The sequence below is a fragment of the Nycticebus coucang genome, chromosome 18 (assembly GCF_027406575.1).
Source record: "Nycticebus coucang isolate mNycCou1 chromosome 18, mNycCou1.pri, whole genome shotgun sequence".
Classification (NCBI taxonomy): Eukaryota; Metazoa; Chordata; class Mammalia; order Primates; family Lorisidae; genus Nycticebus; species Nycticebus coucang.
The window spans coordinates 77,131,409-77,152,678 of record NC_069797.1 but is presented as its reverse complement, the minus strand read 5'-3'; the positions used below and the strand labels follow the sequence as shown (position 1 = coordinate 77,152,678).

General features: G+C 59.7%; 1 protein-coding gene across 10 annotated transcripts in view; it reads left to right on the top strand.

The window, feature by feature from the left end:
* The window catches only part of RBFOX3 (RNA binding fox-1 homolog 3), a 395,158-nt gene that overhangs the window by 370,676 nt on the left and 3,212 nt on the right, over positions 1-21,270 (top strand). For 5 of the 10 annotated variants that reach the window (XM_053569052.1, XM_053569049.1, XM_053569051.1 and 2 more), the window contains 10 exons: positions 2,227-2,481; positions 9,990-10,127; positions 12,123-12,176; positions 13,017-13,109; positions 14,600-14,660; positions 17,366-17,419; positions 17,537-17,669; positions 18,086-18,266; positions 19,260-19,327; positions 21,178-21,256. In XM_053569052.1, coding sequence (XP_053425027.1) covers positions 2,260-2,481; positions 9,990-10,127; positions 12,123-12,176; positions 13,017-13,109; positions 14,600-14,660; positions 17,366-17,419; positions 17,537-17,669; positions 18,086-18,266; positions 19,260-19,327; positions 21,178-21,256 — 1,083 coding nt within the window. In that variant the 5' untranslated portion in view covers positions 2,227-2,259. Of the gene's footprint in view, positions 1-2,226; positions 2,482-9,989; positions 10,128-12,122; positions 12,177-13,016; positions 13,110-14,599; positions 14,661-17,365; positions 17,670-18,085; positions 18,267-19,259; positions 19,328-21,177; positions 21,269-21,270 lie in introns of those variants that run through there. The other 5 variants (XM_053569056.1, XM_053569046.1, XM_053569055.1 and 2 more) reach the window with 5 other exon arrangements.

Here is a 21,270-nt window from a genome sequence, read left to right as displayed (position 1 = left end):
ACGTCCACCTGCTCTTCAGCTGCCACCCTGGGCAGGCAGGGCCGTGAGCCTCCCTTTCCGCTCATGGGCATGGGGAAGTGAGGCAGCTCTCAGCCCCCAAGGGCACCACGTAGGCACACACCACTGCCAGTCTGGGAAGTCAGGTGATGATTTTTAAGCCCAGCCTGGGTTTGGATCCCACTGGAGCCGCTTGCCTGGGAGTGTTTGCCTGTGAGGTGGGGCTGAGCCGAGCTCATCATTCCTGGAGCTGTGCAGAAGGGCAAGCCAGGCAGTCAACATGGTCACAGACTCTGCATCCTCAGAGGGCCAGCCTGCCATGGACGAGGCTGTAAGCCACGTGCAGGGCCCGGTGCTGGGTGGAAGTTTCCAGTAGGCAGAGTTCAGCTTGAAGAGTGGCAGGCAGTTCCCAGACTGACAGAACAGCCCTCTTGTTGGTAGTGAGCGCCTGTCACCAGACTTGTCTGAGCAGAGGCCAGGGTGCTGTCAGGGAGGGTGCAGCAGAGGGTCTGCCAGGCGGGCTAAGTTGGCGTCTCTGCGCTCACCTGTCGTCAGGTTGAACGAGTATTTGGGTTGCTCAGATTGCAGCCAGAGATGAGGGTGACAGGTCTCTGGTTTCACCTCTGTGCCAGGAATAGAAAGTTGACATCTGTCCATCCTGTCCTGGTCCCCATCACGGGGACATTTGCCAGGGGCAGCCCCAAGGCCCAGCCCCAAGACCCAGTTTTGAGCCCCTTCCTCCCATCTACCCTCTACATAGCTGAATTCCAACCTCATACACACCACAAAAGTAGCCGACATGGCCAGGAAGACTTTGGAGCATCTCTGTCCTTAGGTGGCCTGGGGGCTTCCCTGCTCCCTGACCACATAGCCACTGGCAGTGTCCCTTCTATGAGACTCGGTCACAGCATTACCTCTTCAGGATGCTGGGAGGATTACATTTGGGGTGGCCAGGAGAGCTGGGGCCACCTCCTCGGCAGCAGATGGGTGGACTTCCCTCCCAGGGCAGGCAGGAGAGCTGGCAGGTGGCACAGGCTGATGACGCACCTGACAGTGTGGCCGATGGGGCCTGCTATCCCACCTCACCCCCTTTTCTTTCTTGCCTGGAAGCTGGATTTGCCCAGAGGTGGTAGGGAAATGGCCCAGTGCCCGGCTCCTGTCCTGGCAGCCTGCAGCCTCTGGGCACATGGCGCCCTCCCAAAAGGACTGGGCGCCTGAGGGCAATTATCTTAATTGTCCTGGAGGGTGAGAGCAGCCGGAGCTAGCAGGGGACTGTGCACAGGGAAAGTGGCCAGGCTGCACCACAGGAGGGGCTGGCAGACTCGGCTTTCCTGCCTGCCCCCAGCACCCCACTCCCCATGCATTCTGCCAGCATCAGCCACATGCAGGCTGCAGGGAGCTCACCCAGGCAGGACGGGGAGCATGTTGGCCGAGGAGCACAGGCAGAAACCACACTGGAACAGGGATGTGAGCGGAGACCTCAGGGCTCCTCCCACCCGGCGCTTTCCTTCTGGCCCTTCACCCAGCACCATGGGCCATCCGTTCAGGCCATAGGAGCTGAGGGGAAGCCATGAGGGCTAGGACAGTTAGCTGTCAGGCCCTGTCTGCCACAGAGCCACTTCTGGCAGGACCAGCTCCCATTATCCTACATCATGTTGTTAGGATTGGAACTGGGGCTCACCCACTCCAGGACAATCAGAGGAGAGTTATTTTCAAAGAGACTGTTTATAGAAGTGTCTAGGGGTGGGACAGGGGCCACCAGAGACAGTGCAGGATCCCGGAACTGGCAGCAGCAGAGCTGTTACCGCCTTCATGCTGGGGAACATCCCCTGTCCTGACTGGACTGGTGCCAGTGTCCCAGAGATGTCACTGTGGGGCTCCCAGGTGGAAGGCCCAGGGATCCCTGTATTACTCCTACAACTGCATGTGAGTCTCCTGTTACCTCAAAAGAAGATGATTCACTTCTAAAAATTAAGTAGGTTAAGGAAAAAAGCCTTAAGTTCTCTGCCCCGGTCTGACAGATCTGAGTAGACGGCATCTGATCCAGCTCCCCCACGCTGCGCTGTGATCTATGCCCTGGCCCTGTGTCGGGGGGCCCAGAGGGTGCTAAGCGCAGGGCACCCATACCACAGAGACTTCCGCAAAACCTGCCTGGCCAAAAGCCACAGTTCCTCTCGGAGTCTGGGGAGGGCCAAGATGCTAACCAGGACTTGCTCTCTCCTTCCACAGAGCGACCAGGACGCCACGGCTCCGCCTGAAGCGATGGCCCAGCCCTACCCCCCTGCCCAGTATGCCCCTCCACCACAGAATGGCATCCCCACCGAGTATGCCCCGCCCCCACCGCACCCCACACAGGACTACCCGGGCCAGACCCCGGTGCCCCCGGAGCACGGCATGACCCTGTACACATCAGCCCAGACCCACCCCGAGCAGCCGGGCACCGAGGCCAGCACACAGCCCATCACCGGGACCCAGACAGTGCCGGTAAGGGGCCCCCTCAGGGCCTAGGAATTTCAGGGAGGGGTGCCCATCTAGTGGCAGCCCTGGAGGGCAGGTGGGGAGCCAAACAGCCGGGAGCCTGGGAGGGGCCTCTATGTGGAGAGGCCTCCTAGAGGACTCCTAGTCTAGGGTGACCTGAGTGTGCTCAGAAAAAAAAGGGATGATGCAGCAAAGGTGCTTCCAGCCCCACCCTGGAGCCCTTGTCCTCCAACCCAGAGACCCATGTGATGAACGGCAGCCACAGGGGAACCACTGGGCACCCAGGGGTGGGGGAGCAGCTGCCCCTACAGCTTCAGGCAGACGCTCACCTCATCTGGGAAAGCGTGTCCTCACAGGCCAGAGGCAGAGCCTGTGTCTGAGGCCCTGCCTGCCGCCAGCTCAGTTGCAGGGCCTCCTGTCGCCCCTAATCACTTGTAATCTACCTGCCTGGCTACCGTCCAATCAGATCGTTTCAATTATGTGGTTGTAATGCAGCTCCCAGGCGCAAGTGCTGAGCTCGGCACTTCTCTGGTTTCCTGAGAGCACAGGGAGTTGGCAAGGAGTGACCACCCTGGAATGGCTCCCCTATCCCATCCCCAGAGCTCCCTGGCCCTCTCCATCATACCCTGTGTTCCCCCCCACACCCCTGCTCTGGGAGGTCAGGTGGGAGGCCAGCACACTCCACACTGCCCGGGACCACTGTGGCAGCCTCCCCCTGAGGTGCCCCTCTGAACTGTTCCCTTAGCCTTCCCCCAGCCCTGGCTCGAAGGATGCTCCACGGATCCAAATATTCTCCCCCACCCCGTGCATGGGCAGGGACTCCCTCCAGCATCACCTAAGCTATCTGAGGAGAGTGCCCACCCAGCTGCCCATCATCTGGGGCCCAGTCGCTGCCCTTCCTCCAGGCTGGGAGCACTGTCCAACCCTGTCAGCCCCAGGCCATCAGCACTTCCATCCCCCAGCACCCTCATACAGAATATCCCCTGCCTACCCCCAGGGTTCCCGTGGTGGCAGGCCACACAAGGCCAGGCCCACGGGGTGGTAGAGACAGGGGTCCAACCATACTTCCTGGGCCGCTCTGAGTCTGATTCACCACACCCATGACCTGTGTATGCTCAGAAGAGACAGCTGATCCCAGGAGCCAGAGCAGGTTCACTGTAAGCAAGTCCTAGCAGAGTGACCACACGTTGTCTCTCTGATGGACCACAGCAGACGAGGCTTGTCTGGTCAAATCTCTGGCAGCCTCCCCAGGAACAAAGCAGAGTCTCTCAGGGTGAGCCACGGGGGCTTGTCCTAGAAAACGTAGGAGACGAGGTATAGTCAGTCACAAATGACACAGAGTGGGGACCCATAGCTAGTAACCGAGCAAAGAAACCAGGCCTCCTAGACACCCTGGGGCCACCAGCTGCGGCTTCATATAGCACCTCTGAACCCAACACTGAATGTGCCTGGGGAGTAGAGAGGAAGTCACCCAGCCCTGTCCTGGCTCCCACCAATCGAGGACAGAAGGGGCAGCTTGTCTGGAAGCCTGAGAGAGTCCCCGGGTGGGGGGAGGCCCAGAGTGAGCAGCACCGCTGCACAGGCCACTGCCACATCCAGACGGGAATGTCTGGACTAAGTGGGCGAGGCTGTCGCTGCTCCAGTGGCCAGCCCCCAGGGCCTCCAGAGGAGAGTGCTGGGCAGAGAACACCAGAGCCAGGGATGGGCAGGCAGCCTTGACCTTCCCTTCTTCTGGCTAGATTTCTCAGGTCCTGCAGAGGGTCAGGGTTGAGGTTGCAGGGACAGGAAGAGAGACAGTTATTCCGTGAGCCTGGGCCTCATGCAGGGATGCAGGTGGGAGTTACCGGGTGGGCAGTTGCAGGAAGACCTCAGGAGCTCCAGAGCTCTCACAAAGACCCGGGCTGCCCTGAGGGTCTGAGCTCCCTGACCTGGAGTGTTTATTCAAGCACAGCCTCCCAGCTTGGCAGGGAGCTGGAGAAAGCGTTCTGAGCCTCCTCACAAGGCTGCCCAGCACTCACAGCCGAAGGCTGCCACATCAGCGTCACCTCGTCCTGTGTGGACATCAGCAGCTGCTGAGCTCTTTCAGCTCATTCCAGCCTCCCCTTGGCCCTTCCCTGAGCAGCCTGGTGTTAGGATCAAGAGGTATGGGGTGGTAAGTAGGATAGGCTCAGTGCTCTGGTCCAGGCCTCCTGGGTGAGAGCATCTTCTCGTGGGTCCCCAACGCCCCCCCCAGGATGCCTCCACCAGAGGGTCTGGGATCCACGGCAGCACCAGGTCAGTGTGTGCAGCCCTCTGTGGAGTCTTCCTGCCCTGTCCCTGAGTGCATGGGCTGCCCTGAAGGACAACATGGCCAGACTGGAGGGGCCTCTGAGTGGTGGGACGGCTCCCACTTCAACCGTCCTGCAGAGAGCTGCCACGAAGCCAGTCTCTGGAAGGCAGCTGCCTGTCCCGGCCCCTGGTTGACACAGGCGACCTGTCTGTCCCTGAGATCTGGGGCTGGTGGTCTGGATGGAAGCCTGTCCTCACTCCCACCCCAAAGACGAGTGCACTGGGCTCCAGCTCAGGACAGGCTTTCCTGGAATTTCTGGGACCAGCAGGCCTCTTCTCCTCCCCCCTCAGGAGGCTTCTGGCTACTTCTGGGCCTTTCCGGACACCTCCACTGCTCAGGCAAGATGCCCAAAGCCTCCTTGAGTGACAGATGCACAGCTGACCCTGAGAAGAGAGAGAGGCACTGAGTAACCCCTGGTCCATCACGATGGGCTGACCCCCCAAAGCCTGGGCCTCAGGCTCCCACAGAAGGCAGGGCTCCTGCTGACTTCTGTGGTCTTGACACCCCCGGGGTGGGTCCTGACGACCCTGATGACCTTCCAGCCTCGGTCAGTGCCTGGAATAGCCTCCTACCTGTGTGCAGGAGGCCCCGTTTCCCATCCAGAGATATGGGGGACCACCCCCAGTGGGGCCGGGGTATTGCTCTCACCCCCAGGTGGAAAAGGATGTGCTGGCAGGAAGCCATGAGGGCTGGGCACACTGGCGCGTAGATGTCTTTCCTTGCACCTCTTGTCACCACGGCATCATCTTCCTTCTGAGAAAAGGCAGCACAGGGTACAGAATGAGATTGGGGTTGGGGACAGAGCAGGGAGGACCCACCTCACTCCTCCAGCACCTGCAGGGTCTGCATTTGCAGGAGGGGGCACTGCAGGGAGCATTTATTCTCCCAGAGTCACGTGGGTCCAGCACCAAGAGGTCACACCATCCCTGCGCTTGAGGACAGTTCACCTGCCAAGAGCCTGGTGTATAGTTAGAAAATGCTGGAACAGCGTACAAAGGGCCACTGCAGAGGCTTCGCCAGGTGGAGGGAGACAGGTGGCAGGGCCAGTGTTTCCCAAGCTGGTGGAGGTGGCACATGCATGTCTGTCCACCTCAAGGCCACATGGGTCCTCCACCTGCCAGAGGGTCCCCCACGAGGACCTGATGGGCCATTTCCCCACTGTTGGCTGGAAATCTGGGCTGTGCCACCTCTGGCTTCATGGCTGGCTCAGATTCCGACCCCCAGTTCCCCTGAGCGCTCTCTGTTCAGTGACCCACAACACCAGCATTAGCCCTCTGCCCTCTCCACCATCTGTCCAGCTGGAGCCTCCTCTCAGAACTCTTCACTCTCTCCAGTCACGTCGCCAGTAGCCTGGGACCCTACGTCCTACCTGCCTCATTCCTTCACTAGGAGCTTCAAACTTTGGTTCCCATGTTCTTGGCTCTTGGACCTTAAGGGATGGCAAGGGCTGGGCCGTGGTTGGAGCATGGCATGTGAAAGGCAGGTGAGAAGGGCCATCAGCCCCCCACCAACACCGGGGTGAGACTCAGCCATAATGCTGCCCAGCTGGCGGGGTAGGAGCAGGTGATGAATTGGTCAGCCACCATGCCACAAATACAGTGGCTGGCAGGTGCTTGGAATCATGTGTCATTCACGCCAAGCCCAAGTGGGAGCCCACACCCCTGACACAGCAGTGGCTGCCCAGCATCCCTGGGCTCTGAAGAAGACACACCCAACGGATGGCATAAGGTCACATTCAGAGGACCCCTCTCCAAGGCTGACTGGCCGCCCATAGGGGGCTTGGCCATGTGGGCCATCATGGCAGATGGCCAGGTCAGTGCATGAGTGCCCAGAAGGTCTTTGGAAGAATGGGGGTGACATGGAGCTGCAGAAAGATTCCCAAGAGCCAGTCCACCTTGTGTCCCATCAGCAAAGCTTGGCTGTGTCCCAGCAACAGGGCCATCAGGTCCTGCCTGCTTCCCAGGGTCTGCCTGGACCACTGTCCCCTGCCCAGGGCTGACTCTCGGCCTGTCTGTGCGGAGCTTGGGGAGGCCCAGGCAAAAGGGTATTCAGGCTCCTGGGGTGGGGGTGCTAGGTGACACCTGCCCATAGCCCACCAGGAGCTGCCTCCTGGCCTTGAATGGGGAGGAGGGCCCGTAATGGCTGGGCCAGGACTCAGAAGCAGAGCCACCAAGACCAGCAGGTTGGGTCGGGAGAGGCACTGGTGTCCGCTTCTTCCCTGCACTTGAGACCTGGAAGCAAAGACTTCTTTTTAAAAGGGAGGGGGAAAGGCCCTGAGGAAGGCAGGAGGGTGGCGGCAGCTGCCCAGACCACTGTGACAAATCGCAGGAAGGCCTCTGCCACCCTCAGGGTCCACCAGTGTGCAGTCATTTACACTCTGGGCTTTCTCACCACCACTTGTAATTTCACGGTCATTAGACCCTTGGGTCTGCCTCTGTTGCCAGCTAAGCTGGGGGCCAGGGTAGGGCCAAGGGGTTCCCTCCTTCCTGTGGCCCTGAACCCCCATGGCTCACCCCACATGCCCATTGCCCCATTTCTGCTGCCTCACCCTCAGATACACACTTTTAGGGCCTTTGGGATGGTATAAGGGGGCCTGAGCCCACCTCTGCCTTTGCCTTTCTCCCCCAGCCTGGGTAAGGTGCCTGGGCCCACTGGGTAGGACTCGGCTGTCCCACTGTCCCACCGCCTGGCTATGCTGACCACTGTCCTCTGCTGGTGCGAGGCTAGCATTGCATGGCCCCATCCAGGCTGGATTCTGAATCCCGGGCGATTCAGTCATCAGTACCCAGGAGCAGCTAAGGGCGTGGGGGTGTGCAATGCACTGAAAGGGGAATCGATAGGGCCACCATGCCCTCCCTGACCACTGCACAGATTGCACCTAAAAGGAAAGAGCCCCACCTCTGGGAGCCAGAGGAGGGCTCCAGCCTCTGTCAGGGGCAGCTGCCTGGGCAGTTTTACCTTGATTCAGGGCTGAGGTCAATCCCTCTAGATGCCTAACACAGGTTTGCTTTCTGCAAGAAAGATGGGGACCAACGAGGACACCGCAGAACTTGGAAACTGGTGTCAACCCCCATGTGGCCCTGTAGAGTCAGGTGCCCATGTGACCTGTCACTAGTGGGACCTGACGGAGGCCAGACCAAGAGTCTCTGGAGACCTGTTGTCCACCTCCTGGCCTTGCCAGAGCCCCACTGATGGGCTCCTTGGGGGGCACTTGGGGAACCCCCAGGAGCAATGGCCCAGTCGAGGGCCTTGGGGACACAGAGGGGTCAGAGACGTGCACTCATCAGAGTTGAGCCAAGCATATGTAGGATCTGGGAGGTGTGCCCTCAGGTGGGCCCTGGGGCCACACCCCCCATGCCTTCTGGGCAGGAAAGCAGAGCTGCACCTAAGGGACCCTGGAGCAGGACAGGCCACTCTCAGCTGCCTGCCTGAGTTCTGGTGCCACCACCAGGGAAGAGGCTGGGACGGGGAGCAAGTCGTATCCTCCACCTCCTCAGCAGCCCAGGAAAGGGTGACTTCCCTTCTGGTCACCTGAGGGCACTTGTTGCCCAGGAGCCTAGTCAGAGGCCCCCCTGACCGACACGGGAGGGCAGAAAAGTGGCCTGTGCTTCCAGAAAGAATGACCAAGATGGCCATTGAGGGGGCAGAGAGAGCCAAGAGCCGCTCAGACGGGAGTCCAGGGACAATGTGGCCATGTAGCAGCCGACTGGCCTTGGGTGAGCTCCGCCCCTCGGGGCTCCGTGTTCTCCACTGTAGGGCGAGGCCTCAGTCATGGGACCTCGGCCACCCCACTCCATCCCAACTATGAGAGACTTGTGCCCATCAGCACTCCTTTGATCAGCAGTAATGGATACTCACCCTGATCCTCCTAGCTCAGGCAGTCAGGCACCTCCTGGGGCTCCATGGCAGCAGCCCACAGGGGCCTCAAATCCCCACCAGCTGCTGTTCTCTGTGGGCCACATGGGAGAGCACAGCACACCAGAGTTTCCAAGCGGGCCCCCATCCTCCTGCACTGCTGCTCCAGGTTGGCTGGAGCCAAGACCCCTCAGACCGTATGCTGCCTCTCATACCAGAAGCAGACCCAGAGACAGGCACTCAAGTACAAGTATTATATTTGGGAGGTGATCTAACCATGACCCCGAGGGGCAGCAGGGAATGAATGGAGCAGGAAAGCAAAGGAACCTGATGACAAGTCCATACACTGCCCATCGTCCTCACGGGCAGCCAGGCCCAAGACCCCACTGGAGGAAGTGGATACAGTGAGCACGCCCTCCAAGGACACCCAGGTGGGACCTGGGCATCCACCCACCAGCCTGTCTGCCACCACTGAGAGCCTCTCTGGACACCAGCACTCCTGTGCCTCCTTGAGACAGGCTGAGCAGGAGAGCAAGCTGCAGGTGGCATCTGTGTTTTGGGTGCTCCCACGACTAGACTGTGAGGGCCCTGAGGTGGGGTGCCCAGTCTGCCTTCGTTTCTGTACATACAGCCAAGACTAAGTCAGGCTCAAGACCAGCCTGGCTGTGCGCTAGTGACCCGCCTATGGGAGAAGTCCGTGTAGAAAAAGTCTCTCATGCACCATGCCACTCTGCCTTGTGGCGCCGTCCTGGACCACTTCCCACAGGGAGCTGGGGCTGGGAGGTCCCATGTGGGCAGCTTTGCATCCTGAAACCCAAGTCTCTCTGAGTCCACCTGCCCACCCGCATTTGGTCTAAATGAAGGACTGAACTTGCTGCCTATGCCTTGGAAGAGGTTCCTAGAGGTGACCCCCAAATCTGAGTGGCAGCAGCAGGAGCTGGTGAGGGCACAGCAGAGGGCCAGCTCCCTGGAGATATGTGTGCCCATATCTGAAATCCATCTCCACTGTACCATCAGGCCCTGAGAGCCAGAATGGCCCATGCACCCCCAGAACCTCCTGGAATGTTGGTAGTGGATGGGGCTGAGAGATCACCAGGCTCTGGACAGGCCTGAGCTGAAGGAGTGGAGAGCAGACTGGGCCAGAAGGCCTCGCACAGTGATGGCAAGAGGGAGGTGGCCTCACAGTCCAGGCAAAGGCTTGGACCTGGCAGCTTGGGTTGAGTGCCTCTGGGCTGTTGGAAGATCCCAGCCTGGGGGTCCCTCTGGCAGAGGGGACCGGCAGAGCCCAAGGCTCTCTTGGCAGCCTCTCAGCCAGGTCCTCTCCCCGCAGCAGGCAGACGAGGCGGCACAGACGGACAGCCAGCCACTGCACTCCTCCGACCCCACAGAGAAGCAGCAGCCCAAGCGGCTGCACGTCTCCAACATCCCCTTCCGGTTCAGGGACCCCGACCTGCGGCAAATGTTCGGGGTGAGTGTGTGCGGGCCCCTCGTCCTGCTCTCTGCACGCAGCCCACCCTCAGAGCTGTGCCCCACAGCATCTGCCTGTCTGCCCACACCTGCTCCAGGGCTGGGCAGCCTCTGACCCCTGCCTGACCCGGCACTCCCCTCACACCAGAAGCAGTCCAGGGCGACAACTCCCAGCACCCACCCCAAAAGACCCCACTATACCAAGGCTGCTGGGCCCTTTCCACTCTGACCTGACCTTGCAGGCAGTGGAGGAGGGAGGCCTCTACTCAGGGCTGAGGGGTCTGCCATAGCTGTCCCTGGAACTCCACCCCCCTGTTCCCTGGCCAGAACCTGCCCCTCATCCTGGTACAGCTGTGCTCAGGGACTTCACAGACTCCCCGGGGCCCCCAAACCAGGCTGGTCGTGACTCTTCTGGTCTCACCTCTGACTCCTACCACCAGTAGGTGGTAGGGCTCTGGAGAGGCAGTGCAGCCTCCCGGAGCAGTGGCCCCAGACTCAACCCCCACACCCCGCCAGGCACCTGAAGTCTGGGCACTCAGGCTCCCAGGTGGGACAGCCCCAAAAGGTGCAATTGATAGGAGGCAGGCTCAAGGCAAGTCCCTGCAGGGGTCTCAGGGTCTCTTCCTAGATTTCAGTGTTTCATGTCAGCCAGGGGCAGCATGGTTGTGAGAGCATGCAGGGCTGCCCTTGAGTCCTGGGGTTGCCGCATTCTATCCCTAAACTTAAACACCCAGCAGTGCTGAGGCCACACAGCCTGTGCTGCTGCTTGGGGAGGAGAGCAGGCAGTGCCAGGCGACACAGCCACAGAGGACCATGTGGCCTGGCGTGTTTCTCCCTCACCCCAAACTCTCCTCCAGCTACTGCTGTGACTGCCCCACCTCCATGCCCACTGCTGGTCAGCCTCTGGCCCTTGACCCCAGCACTCCCCTAATGCCAGAAGCAGCACAGTGTGGACAAGTCTCAGCATCCACCCCTGATGTGGTCCCCAGAAGTCCCCTCCCCATCTAAGGGGCCAGGCCTCATTGGGCTTGGAGCTTACATTCAACTGAGGGGCTGGCACAGTTTGGAATCATCGGACGAGGACTCTATCCCCTCTTGACCCTGGGGCCTGGGCAAGCTGCCAAGCCTCTTTGAGTCTGGGGCCCCCTAAAACAGCTGACATTATGGTGTCTGGCTGACCTATACTCTCAATGTTGCTTGTGCTCACTGGGTCCCCACAGGACATGCAGGACACTGGCAGAGGAGGGTCTTATTTGCCCCCTTTTCCCCCACCTCCAGGGATGTTGGGAAGTGAAGGGGAAACCCCCATCATTGTGGACCCAGGCTTCAGGATGTGCTCCAGGGACCTCAGGGCATGTTTCAGGGGACCTGGTTCACAGGTGCATGGATGGACTCAGGACCAGGGCTGGGGCAGGAAGGGCACAGACAGGGGCCTGGGTTCAGGTCACCACTGCCCAGCACCCCACACCCCATCCCAGGGAGGTCTGAGGGTCCCAGGTCCAGTTCCTCCTGCCTCAGTTCCCCCTTTGCCCCAGGCTGTCCTGTCTCCATGTGCTTTGTCCCTTCCAGGACCTAAGTCCACCCACTTCCCTCCCCACTCCTGTGGAGAAGCACCTCGATGTAGACCTTTACCCTTTAGTGTGAATTGGGGGTGGCTGTAATACCTTGGATGTCCCCTCCCCACTATGGCCAGGCCCCAGCTGAGAAGGGAAAGAGACACAGGTGATGCTGCATCCTCCTTGTCCCTAGCCCCAGGTGGAACCAGTGTGCCCACAGGAAAGCTCTCCCAGGAGGGAGGCACAGAGGAGGTGGGGAGGACTGTTCTCTTCTCTGTGCTACCCAGGGGCTTCTCTCCCTCAGCAGGAGCAGGGAGGGTGTCCCTGGGGCAGAGGACAGACGCAGCATCTCCAGAGTGGAGGCGGCAGCCAGGCCAACAGTCTTAACCCAGCTTTCTCTGTCTCCCCCACCCTCCCCCTCTCTGTCTCTGTCTCTGCAGCAATTCGGAAAAATTTTAGACGTGGAGATCATTTTTAACGAGCGGGGCTCCAAGGTGGGTGCCGCACGGAGGCTGCCACCATTACAGCGCCGGCTGTAGGTCCCGCCAGGCTAAAGTGTGAAATGTGCGTTTCCTTCCTGGAGAGCTTCGCGCCCGAGGACCCCTGAGCGACACGGGTGCTTGTATTCCCTGCTCTTCCGCCCCCGCCCACCCCCGCCCTGCCCCAGCTGTCTGTGTTGTTGCTGCCACCGCTGCTTTTTCTCTCTGAGCTGCCAGGACCTCTTGCCTGCACCCCAGAGCCCTGGCCCCTGGACCTGAGTCCCCACCCCACTCAACTGTTCGCCCCAGGGGCTGCCGGCCTGCCCAAGGAGTTGGCCCGGAGGCTGGGAGAGGGGCTTCAGGGAGGGCAGGCCAGGGAGGTGCCCAGCAAAGATGAGCCTCGTGCCCCCTCAGGAAGGCAAGACCCACCACCCTGGGCTCCAGGGGTGAAGGTGGATGGGCTGCCCCCCCGAAGTCCTGAAGCCCAGCCTCAGCCTCCACTGGACCCCAAGGTGGGGTTAGGGTGGTAGGCCGGGCCCCGGGACAGGTCAGCGTCTTACATAGCTTTGGCCTGTGCCCTTGGAGGTATCAGGTGGTCAGCTCAGGCTGGGCTTAGACTGGGCCAGCAGCTGCCCCGCCACCTGGAGCCCGTACATCCCCCCACCCCCGTGCATCCTGCCGGTGGCACCAGGACACACCTCTGGGCCACCTGCGTCTCTGCTCCAACTCACCTGACTCAGCCCCTTCTCTCTCTCTCCCTGCCCACCCCGTCTCCCCCACCCACCCATACCTCCTCGTCTCCCCCTCTCATCCTGTGTCTCTCTCTTCGTGTCTGTCCTTCTCCTCTGCTCACAGGGTTTTGGGTTTGTAACTTTTGAAACTAGCTCAGATGCTGACCGAGCCCGGGAGAAGCTGAATGGGACGATCGTGGAGGGACGGAAAATTGAGGTGCTCAGATAAGTGTGCTGTGGCAGGGGTGCCCCAAGGACACCGCCACTGGCCCACCCAGCCCTCCATTGCCAGGCCCTATGCAGGGGTGCCCCAAGGACACCGCCACCAGCCCACTCAGCCCTCCACTCCCAGGCCTGTGCATAACCCGGCCGGGGTCCTCCAGGGCAGGTGGAAGGAGCCCCCATGCCACTGGCTTCAGGCCAAGCCCAGTGCCCTGTGACCCCTGCTGGTGTAGGATTTAGGCTCTCCCATGGGTCCTGCCCCACTTCTGCCTCCTCCTTCCACTTTCTGGAAGAGACTGTCCCCAACCAGACACCTATGGAGGCCCAGTACAGGATATTTGGGGCTTGGCAGCTGCAAGGCCCATGGCCTGCCCGATCTGTCCCCCAGTTGGGAGGGAGCTAGCTCCACTGAGGAGCCATTAACGCCCCACTACCACCTCTGCCGCTGGCTTACCGTCTCCCACTCCCTCCCCTTGTCTGGGCAGGAGCACCCTCAGCAGCGGGTAACAGTGGCCAGGGAATAGAAGGGTTCATTCCAGAAGAGCGGCAAAAGGAAGGCAGGGGATCCTTCCCAAACAGCCAACCTCTGCTCTGCTCCCCCTTCCTTGGCCCCAGAGGCCCAGAGTGGGCTACATTCCCCTGCAGCCACTCTGGTATCTGGAGCTGGGCACCCATCAGGAGGGCAACTGAGGCGTGGCTAAAACAGGAGAGGAGACTGGTGGCCAAGGCTGTCAGGAGCAGAAGGACTGGGAGGAGGGTCTCTGGAAGCCACGGGACCTCTGAAAGCATTGCCAGGCCAGGCAGCAGCCTGAGGGCTCACACCCTGGACAGGATGGGGGCAGTGCATCCCAGACTCTCCTTGGCTCTGTGTTCTCAACTTCCCTACCACACTGGCCTGTCCCCTCCATGTCAGGCTGACCCCTGTGTAGCCTCACAGGCTCATGAGCTTGCCCAGGGTTCCCCCATCAACCCTGCCTCCTCTGGTACACTGGAGGGTCTGAGAGCCCTGGGCTTTACAGAGCATGGAGGACTCTGGCCTCAGGGGAAGGGGTCCTCGTGTGGCCATCTTGGTGCCCATGCCTAGGGGGTCTTCAGCAGGCACATGGGGGAAGGGGGGCAAAGGGTAGAAGATACTGCTTTGGGGCCTGACCTGTCAGCCGGTCCCAGAGTACTCTGTGGAGAGTCCACCAGCAAGCTTCTCTGGCATTCTTGGGTCACCAGAGAGCTGGGGCTGGGCTGGTGGGAACAGCCTTGTGGGAAGCACAAGCTGGACACCTGGGCAGGGTCCTAAACCCAGCAGGCATTAGCCTGTGCCAGGAGCTATGGGGCCCAGGCTCGCTGGTTGGCAGGCAGTACAGTGCACAGAGGAGGCTGAGTGGGACCAGCTTGGGGACAGCCTGGATACCCAGGGGCCAGGGGGGTGGCTGTTGGGCCTTCTGGAAGGCTAAGGTCTCTCACCCTCTCTCTCTTTTCCTCTCCTGATAGGTCAATAATGCCACAGCCCGTGTCATGACCAACAAGAAGACAGGGAACCCCTACACCAATGGTAAGGGGCCAGCGCCCATGGAGGCTGCTGGAGCCTATCCTTTCCGCTGCCAAGCACACCCCAGTCCCCCTGCTACTGCTCTGCCCCCAACAGAAGAGAGCAAGTAGGCGAAGGAGGAGGCAGGCTGGGGGCACCCACCCCAAACACAGAGCTGGGGTGTCTGGTTTTCCCAAGAGTGTCCCTCGCCCACAGGCCACAGCAGGACAGCAGTGACTTCCTGGGTCATTACTTATTTTCTTGCAGGGACTCCTGTTTGAAGGATTCTATGCCAGACCTGCTGGGCTGACTCATGGCATTCATAGGCTCGGGGAGGGAGGCCTTCAATGAGCTCTAGGTCTGTCTAAGTTCCAGTCTTTTTGCAAAACAGCAGTGGTGACATTGACCCCCAGGGGCTGGCACACAGCTTCCCCAAGTGTGCTGAGTATTTAGTGGATGTGCCCAGGATTAGAAGATCTGTGTCCCTTGGGCTTTGGAAACATTGGCAGGGCTCTGAGGCTGCTGGTCCAGACCCAGGTAAACCTCGCAATCCTGAGCCTGTGCACTGGCCACACACATGCAGAGGAGGTGGCCCGTCGTTCTTGAAGATGGACCTGCTCATGCCACATGCTGGCTGTGGAGAGAGGTGGAGGAGCCACTGGTGGCCACAGCATTGTCTTAATCCAGCTGGCAAGCAGGCTTTGCGTGAAGCTAGCCACATGCCAGAGACCTTTTCTAGTTCTCGAGAGTTGTCGGGGAGCAGCTTCCTCACTCCAAGCTGTTAAAAGCTGCTCAGATAGGCCAAGGCTCCTTGCCAGCCTGGACTCTAGCCTGAGTCACCCCCAGCCTTTCATGTCCCTGAATGATCAGCCACACATGCGGTCAGGTGACCAGCATGAAAGCCCAAGGGAGGATGGCATGATTCAGCTGCCACCCTCCCAGCTCCCCGGCTGCATCAGGTCCTGGGGCCCGCGGGTCTCTAGCCTGGCCCAGCTTGATTAACATGCCCCCCACCCTGCTTTTCTGAAGACCTCCAAATCCCAAATTATTTTTAAATGTGGGGGTGCTCTGGGTTTGCCATTGTCCCCAGTGCATCCCGGGGGAGACTATTCTGTGATCTGGCACTTAGCACAGGAAGTAAAAGCAATAGATGTTTATACAGGGTATGGGTGACCACCTGGGCTACAAAACCTCTGCAACTGGCTGCCCACTCTTCATCCAAGAACCACAAGCTGAATGCCTGGGGGAGGGGAATTTAGCCAGGCCGTGCTGTCTCGTGCGGCTCATGTAACCCGTGCTGGCTACACGTCAGGAAGATGGGGAGACAGATTCTGCCCACCTTTGCAGCAAGTGCCACAGTGGGATGGCTCTGGGTTCTCTGCAAGTTGATCCTGAAGCCGTCACAGGGTTTCTGACAGTCTGTGAGTGCAGCGTGACCTGGCTTTAGTACTCCTGAATGCTCCAAAATGCATCAGTGGAAGAATGAGGTCCACCGTAGAAAACAAGCTCACTGGGTTTAAGCAGGTGTTAACTCTTTGCAGCAGAAACACTGGGGCCAACTAGGGGATCTCAGGTTGCCTGTGTCATAAGGGGCCAGCAGAGACAGGTGGGGCACCCAGGAAGCCAGAATGGACAGGTCAAGGTGCCTAGGGCCATCTGAAAGAGAAGTTCCATCTCCAAGTCTCACTCATCCAGAATGGACCCAGAAGAGCTGCAAGGATGAAAGGCGGGGAAGGTGGGCTCTGTACACACTGCCATCCTCTCCACAAGCACCCATCAGCTGGCCAGTGGGCTCAGGTCCCTTCTGTCCCTCCTCACACAGTGCAGAGGGACAAGGCACTGGGTCTGCAGAGCGTGCTGCAAAGACAGGACCTGGGTAAGCTGGAGAGGGGTGAGGGACCTCACCCTGTCTGAATGCACTCTAAGCCTTGGAGGAAGCAGGTCTAGAGGCTCCTGCTCCTGGCTCCCAGCGGGAGAGAAACACCTGCCCCCCTGCAGGAAGGAAGGGGCTGGAGTACAAGTTTCAGCTTGGGACCAGGGAGTGGCCAGGACTCAGGGCTGCAGGTTCAGATCTGACTCTGCCACTCAGCACTGGGCAACACGAGGTCCTTGTGCCTCTCCAGGCCTCCATTCCTTCATCTGCAAGCTAGGGAGTGTGTGATGCCCACCTCAGGTGGCAATGGGCACCATGGGTTTGGAGCCACACGTGGGGCACATGTAAAGTGCTCAGGGAGTACTAGCCACCGTCGTTAGCATCACCCCCAATCCAAAGGCTCTTGCCCGGTTCCACACCCTGCTTTGGGGAAAGATGGGGACAGGCGGAAAGCTGAGCAGGACTGGCACTGGGAAGAGGGCGTCCCCAGAGCCACAACAGGAGGCTGAGACAGACTGAAGATGGGCTGTGCTGAGGCTATGCACATGAGAGTCCCCCATCTCAGCTGTAGCCCCGGGGGTCACATAACTTGTTCCCCGTTCCTTCCTAATTCTCTTCTGTGAACTGCACACCCTAGGCTGATGCCCTGGGGCAAGGTACCCAGGGGCAGGCTGGAGGTCCACAATTTGTTCAGAATCCAAGAGGAGAAGCAGATGGGTGGGCTGGCAGGGAACTGGCCCCTGTGTTCAGGGCACAGAGGGAGCCCAGCGTGCACAACTGGGCCGGTGACTCTGGGGTTCCCAGGAGTAGAGCAAGGTGGAGGAAGCGGGTGACCAGGTCTCTGCTTCTGTTCTAGGCTGGAAATTAAACCCCGTTGTTGGCGCAGTCTACGGGCCGGAATTCTATGCAGGTAAAGACGGGACTGGAGGGAGGCAGGCCCCGTGGGGGCTGCCAGGCCAAGCCTGCTCTCCCGCCGCCTCCCGCCCTCCCCACGCCTTCTCTCTCATCGCGGCCCCCTTTCCCGCAGTGACCGGGTTCCCCTACCCCACCACCGGCACAGCCGTTGCCTACCGGGGCGCGCACCTGCGGGGCCGGGGCCGGGCCGTGTATAACACGTTTCGGGCTGCACCGCCCCCGCCCCCCATCCCGACTTACGGAGCGTGAGTACCGGCTGAGGCTGGTGGGGAGGGAGGCTCGGAGAAAGGCCAGGGGAAGGAGCGGGAGGGAGACCCTGAGCAGCCCGAGGGGTAGGCAGCTTCTCGCACGGGGGCGGGGGTGGGGACCCCAGGAGTCCGTGCTGCCGCCTCCTCCATCATCGTTACCCCCAACCCCCACCCCAGCAGAGTGTCGCCAAGGTCACTGGACATTTCCAGCCCCCGCACGTGGCCTGGATGCTCTGACGGGGTGTCATCTGCCCTTGAGCTCAGCAAGGGGCTTCCCGAAACCCTGTGGTCCCTTCCCCTGGGGTCCAGTGTCCTCCACCGCAGAGGGGGGACACTGAGCCCATGGGCCCCTGGGTTTGTGGGAGAAAGGAGCTGACCAGCAAGGATGTTACTCTATTGTTATACCAAAACAGGGCACTGGAGCAAACGCTTGTTAAAATGCCAGTCCCATGGGCAGGGCTGGCACCGTGCCCCCTCCCTCCTCAGCAGACACCGGAGCCGGCCTACCCCACCTCTCCAGCGTTCCCACCACTTTCTTGTCCGTTTGCTTCCAGGGTCGTGTATCAGGATGGATTTTATGGTGCTGAGATTTATGTAAGTGCAGCCCTGGGCAGGGGAGGGCGGGCCAGATGTTTGTCTCAGCGAGATATCTGTGTCCTCACCTCTCACCACCACTCGGCCCAACCCACCATGCTTCCTTCCTAGAGGGCAAGGTCCTGTCTGCCCAGAGCACTGTGTCCCTGGGGGTCCCAGCACAGCCCATCTGGGTGGGCTGCACTCGTCACAGAAGCTAGGGGACCTCCCATAAGTCCTGTAAGCTGACAGTGTCTGGCTATTGTCTGATGGGGGCAGAGGGTGACTTCCCCACAGCCCTGACCACTCTGGGATTGGCGCTTGAGCCCGAGAGCAGCTGGCAGGGCTCCAGCATGCTGTGCTCCCGGGCTGACCCTGGTCGGGTCCCGCCACTTCTTCCTCCCTTCACCACGCTCTTACTGCCTCCCTTGACTCACAACCTGTGGTAACAATCCCACCCCATGTACCCAGACACTCTCCAATCCGGTGCAATTGCCCATAATTCAGCTACTCACTCATCTACAGCCAAGACATCACCTCTTATTGCCCTCCTGGGCCCTTTGCCCTTGACCGTCCAAGTGTCCAGGATAGCACCCAGAGTCATCCAGTAGTTCCCAAGCCCATCAGCATCCAAGTCAGGGGTTACTGGTCTGGGGCAGGTCTAGGGGCACCTACTGTGTGCCAAAGCCTAGCACACAGTCAGATGTATAATTGGTACCCACTGATGTGTTTTGAATGCACAGATGGATGTGTGGACAAATGGATGAATGAACAGACAGCCCTGCTTTACTTTGAACCCTGCCCCATACCCACCTGCAGTTCTCAGACCTCCATTAGATCAGGCATCACCTAACCCTCTCCAGGCCAAGGTGAAAGTCAAGAGACAGGGATTATCTGCAGTTTCCCAGCCCCGCAGGTTCTGTGGCAGGGTCTGTAGCAGTCTCTCCCCAGCCAGCCTTTCCCTAGTGACTCCACTAAATGCATGTGCTATCTCTCCTTCCACTTACCCTGCAGGGAGGCTATGCAGCCTACAGATACGCTCAGCCAGCAGCAGCAGCAGCAGCAGCAGCCTACAGCGACAGGTGAGGCTGGCGGCAGGATGGGGAGAGATGGAAGGGGGGTCCCTCTAGGGATGGGCCCAAACAGAAAGCTTTACCCACCCTTCAGGACCTAGGGGTGCCTGCAGGGTCAGGACGGGAGGGCAAGTCTTGAGTGTGGCTTGGAGACTGTCCAGCTCATGAACCCCTGACTTAAGTCACTTTACTTGCATGGCTGGGAGGCTATGGGAACAGCCAGTTCTCAGGGAGCAGACAGCATCTCTGAGTCCTAGCCCTGACACCCAAAGCTCTGATGGTCCCAGGTGCTAATCAAGAGCCTTAGCTTCTGCCCCAGACACACACCTAATCTTCCTCGCCCAGAGAAGGAAAGGCAGAGTGTGCCCCTTCCCTCCTTCTATGGGGAGATGGGTCCTGGTTGGCGCTGTGGGCTGCAGTGAGCTCACCCAGAAGGTTGCTGGTGGCCTTCTTTGTTGGGGGGGATTTGTGCATGTGCTTGAGTGTGCCCAGGGGATGGGCATTTTGCCTGTGGGCAGCAGAGCTCCTGTTTGTGAGTCTCAGATGCTGCTTTTGTCTTCAGGGTCCCCCAAAGGTGTGCCCTAGCCTCTAAGGCTGTGGTCCCCAACTACTATAAGTCCATGACCTGTTAGGAACCAGGCCACACATCACCACCTGAGTTCTGTCTCCTGTCAGAACCACCCCACATCTGTCCCCCCAACCTCGTCCATGGAAAAATTGTCTTCCATGGAACCATGGTCTGTTAGGAACTGGCCAAACAGCAGGAAGTGAAGGCAAGCCAGCAAAGCTTCATCTGTGTTTACAGTTGTCCCCGTCCCTTGCGTCACCACCGAAGCTCCACCTCCTGTCAGACCCTCTCACCCGCCCCCTCACCCCACACCCCAACCTGTGGGAAATTGTCTTCCATGAAACTGATCACTGGTAACAAAATGGTTGGGGACCCCTGCTCTTAGGAGCTGAGATTTCCCTGCACAAATAAATTGAGGCCAGGCATGGTGGTTCACCGCTCTAATCCCAGAACTTTGGGAGGCTGAGGTGGGAGGACCGTTTGAGCCCTGGAGTTCAAGGCAGCAATGAGCTGTGATCAGGCCACTGCACTCCAGCATATGTGACAGAGGCAGACACTTTCTTAATAAATAGATAAAATTTAATAACACATAAGGTCAGAGGACTGTCATCAGAGGACAGTGCCAGCCCCTGGGGGCAACACCCCTGGTCACTCCTCCTGGGTTTCCCCTGTCTTCTCCAGAAGGCCCCACCCCCAGCACTTTGCCTATTCTTTCTGAGAATCAAATTTTGTCTTCCCTCCAGGGAAGCCCTCTGCAGATCCCTTTCTTTTTTTTTTTTTTTTTTTTTTTTTGTAGAGACAGAGTCTCACTTTATGGCCCTCAGTAGAGTGCCGTGGCGTCACACGGCTCACAGCAACCTCCAACTCCTGGGCTTAGGCGATTCTCTTGCCTCAGCCTCCCGAGCAGCTGGGACTACAGGCGCCCGCCCACAACGCCCGGCTATCTTTTTGATTGTAGTTCAGCCGGGGCTGGGCTTGAACCCGCCACCCTCGGTATATGGGGCCGGCGCCTTACCGACTGAGCCACAGGCACCGCCCCGCAGATCCCTTTCCCTTCCATGTAGTCTGAACAGAACATGTTGCCTAACCATCATCATCTGGGTTGGCACCCACTGGAGGTATTAAAAGGGTATCCCAGAAACATCCTTCCAAACAGGCAGGAATGATGGGCTAGGTGGGTTAGGGGTGGCCTTGCAGGTGGGACCCTGCCAGAGGATGCCCATTAGTATCTGGGTGGAGGTGGGAGGCCTGGTGCCACCCCTCAACGGCCCCTCCCACACTCTTCCACCAGTTATGGCAGAGTCTATGCAGCTGCCGACCCCTACCACCACACCATCGGCCCCACGGCGACCTACAGCATTGGAACCATGGTAAGGAGCTGAGG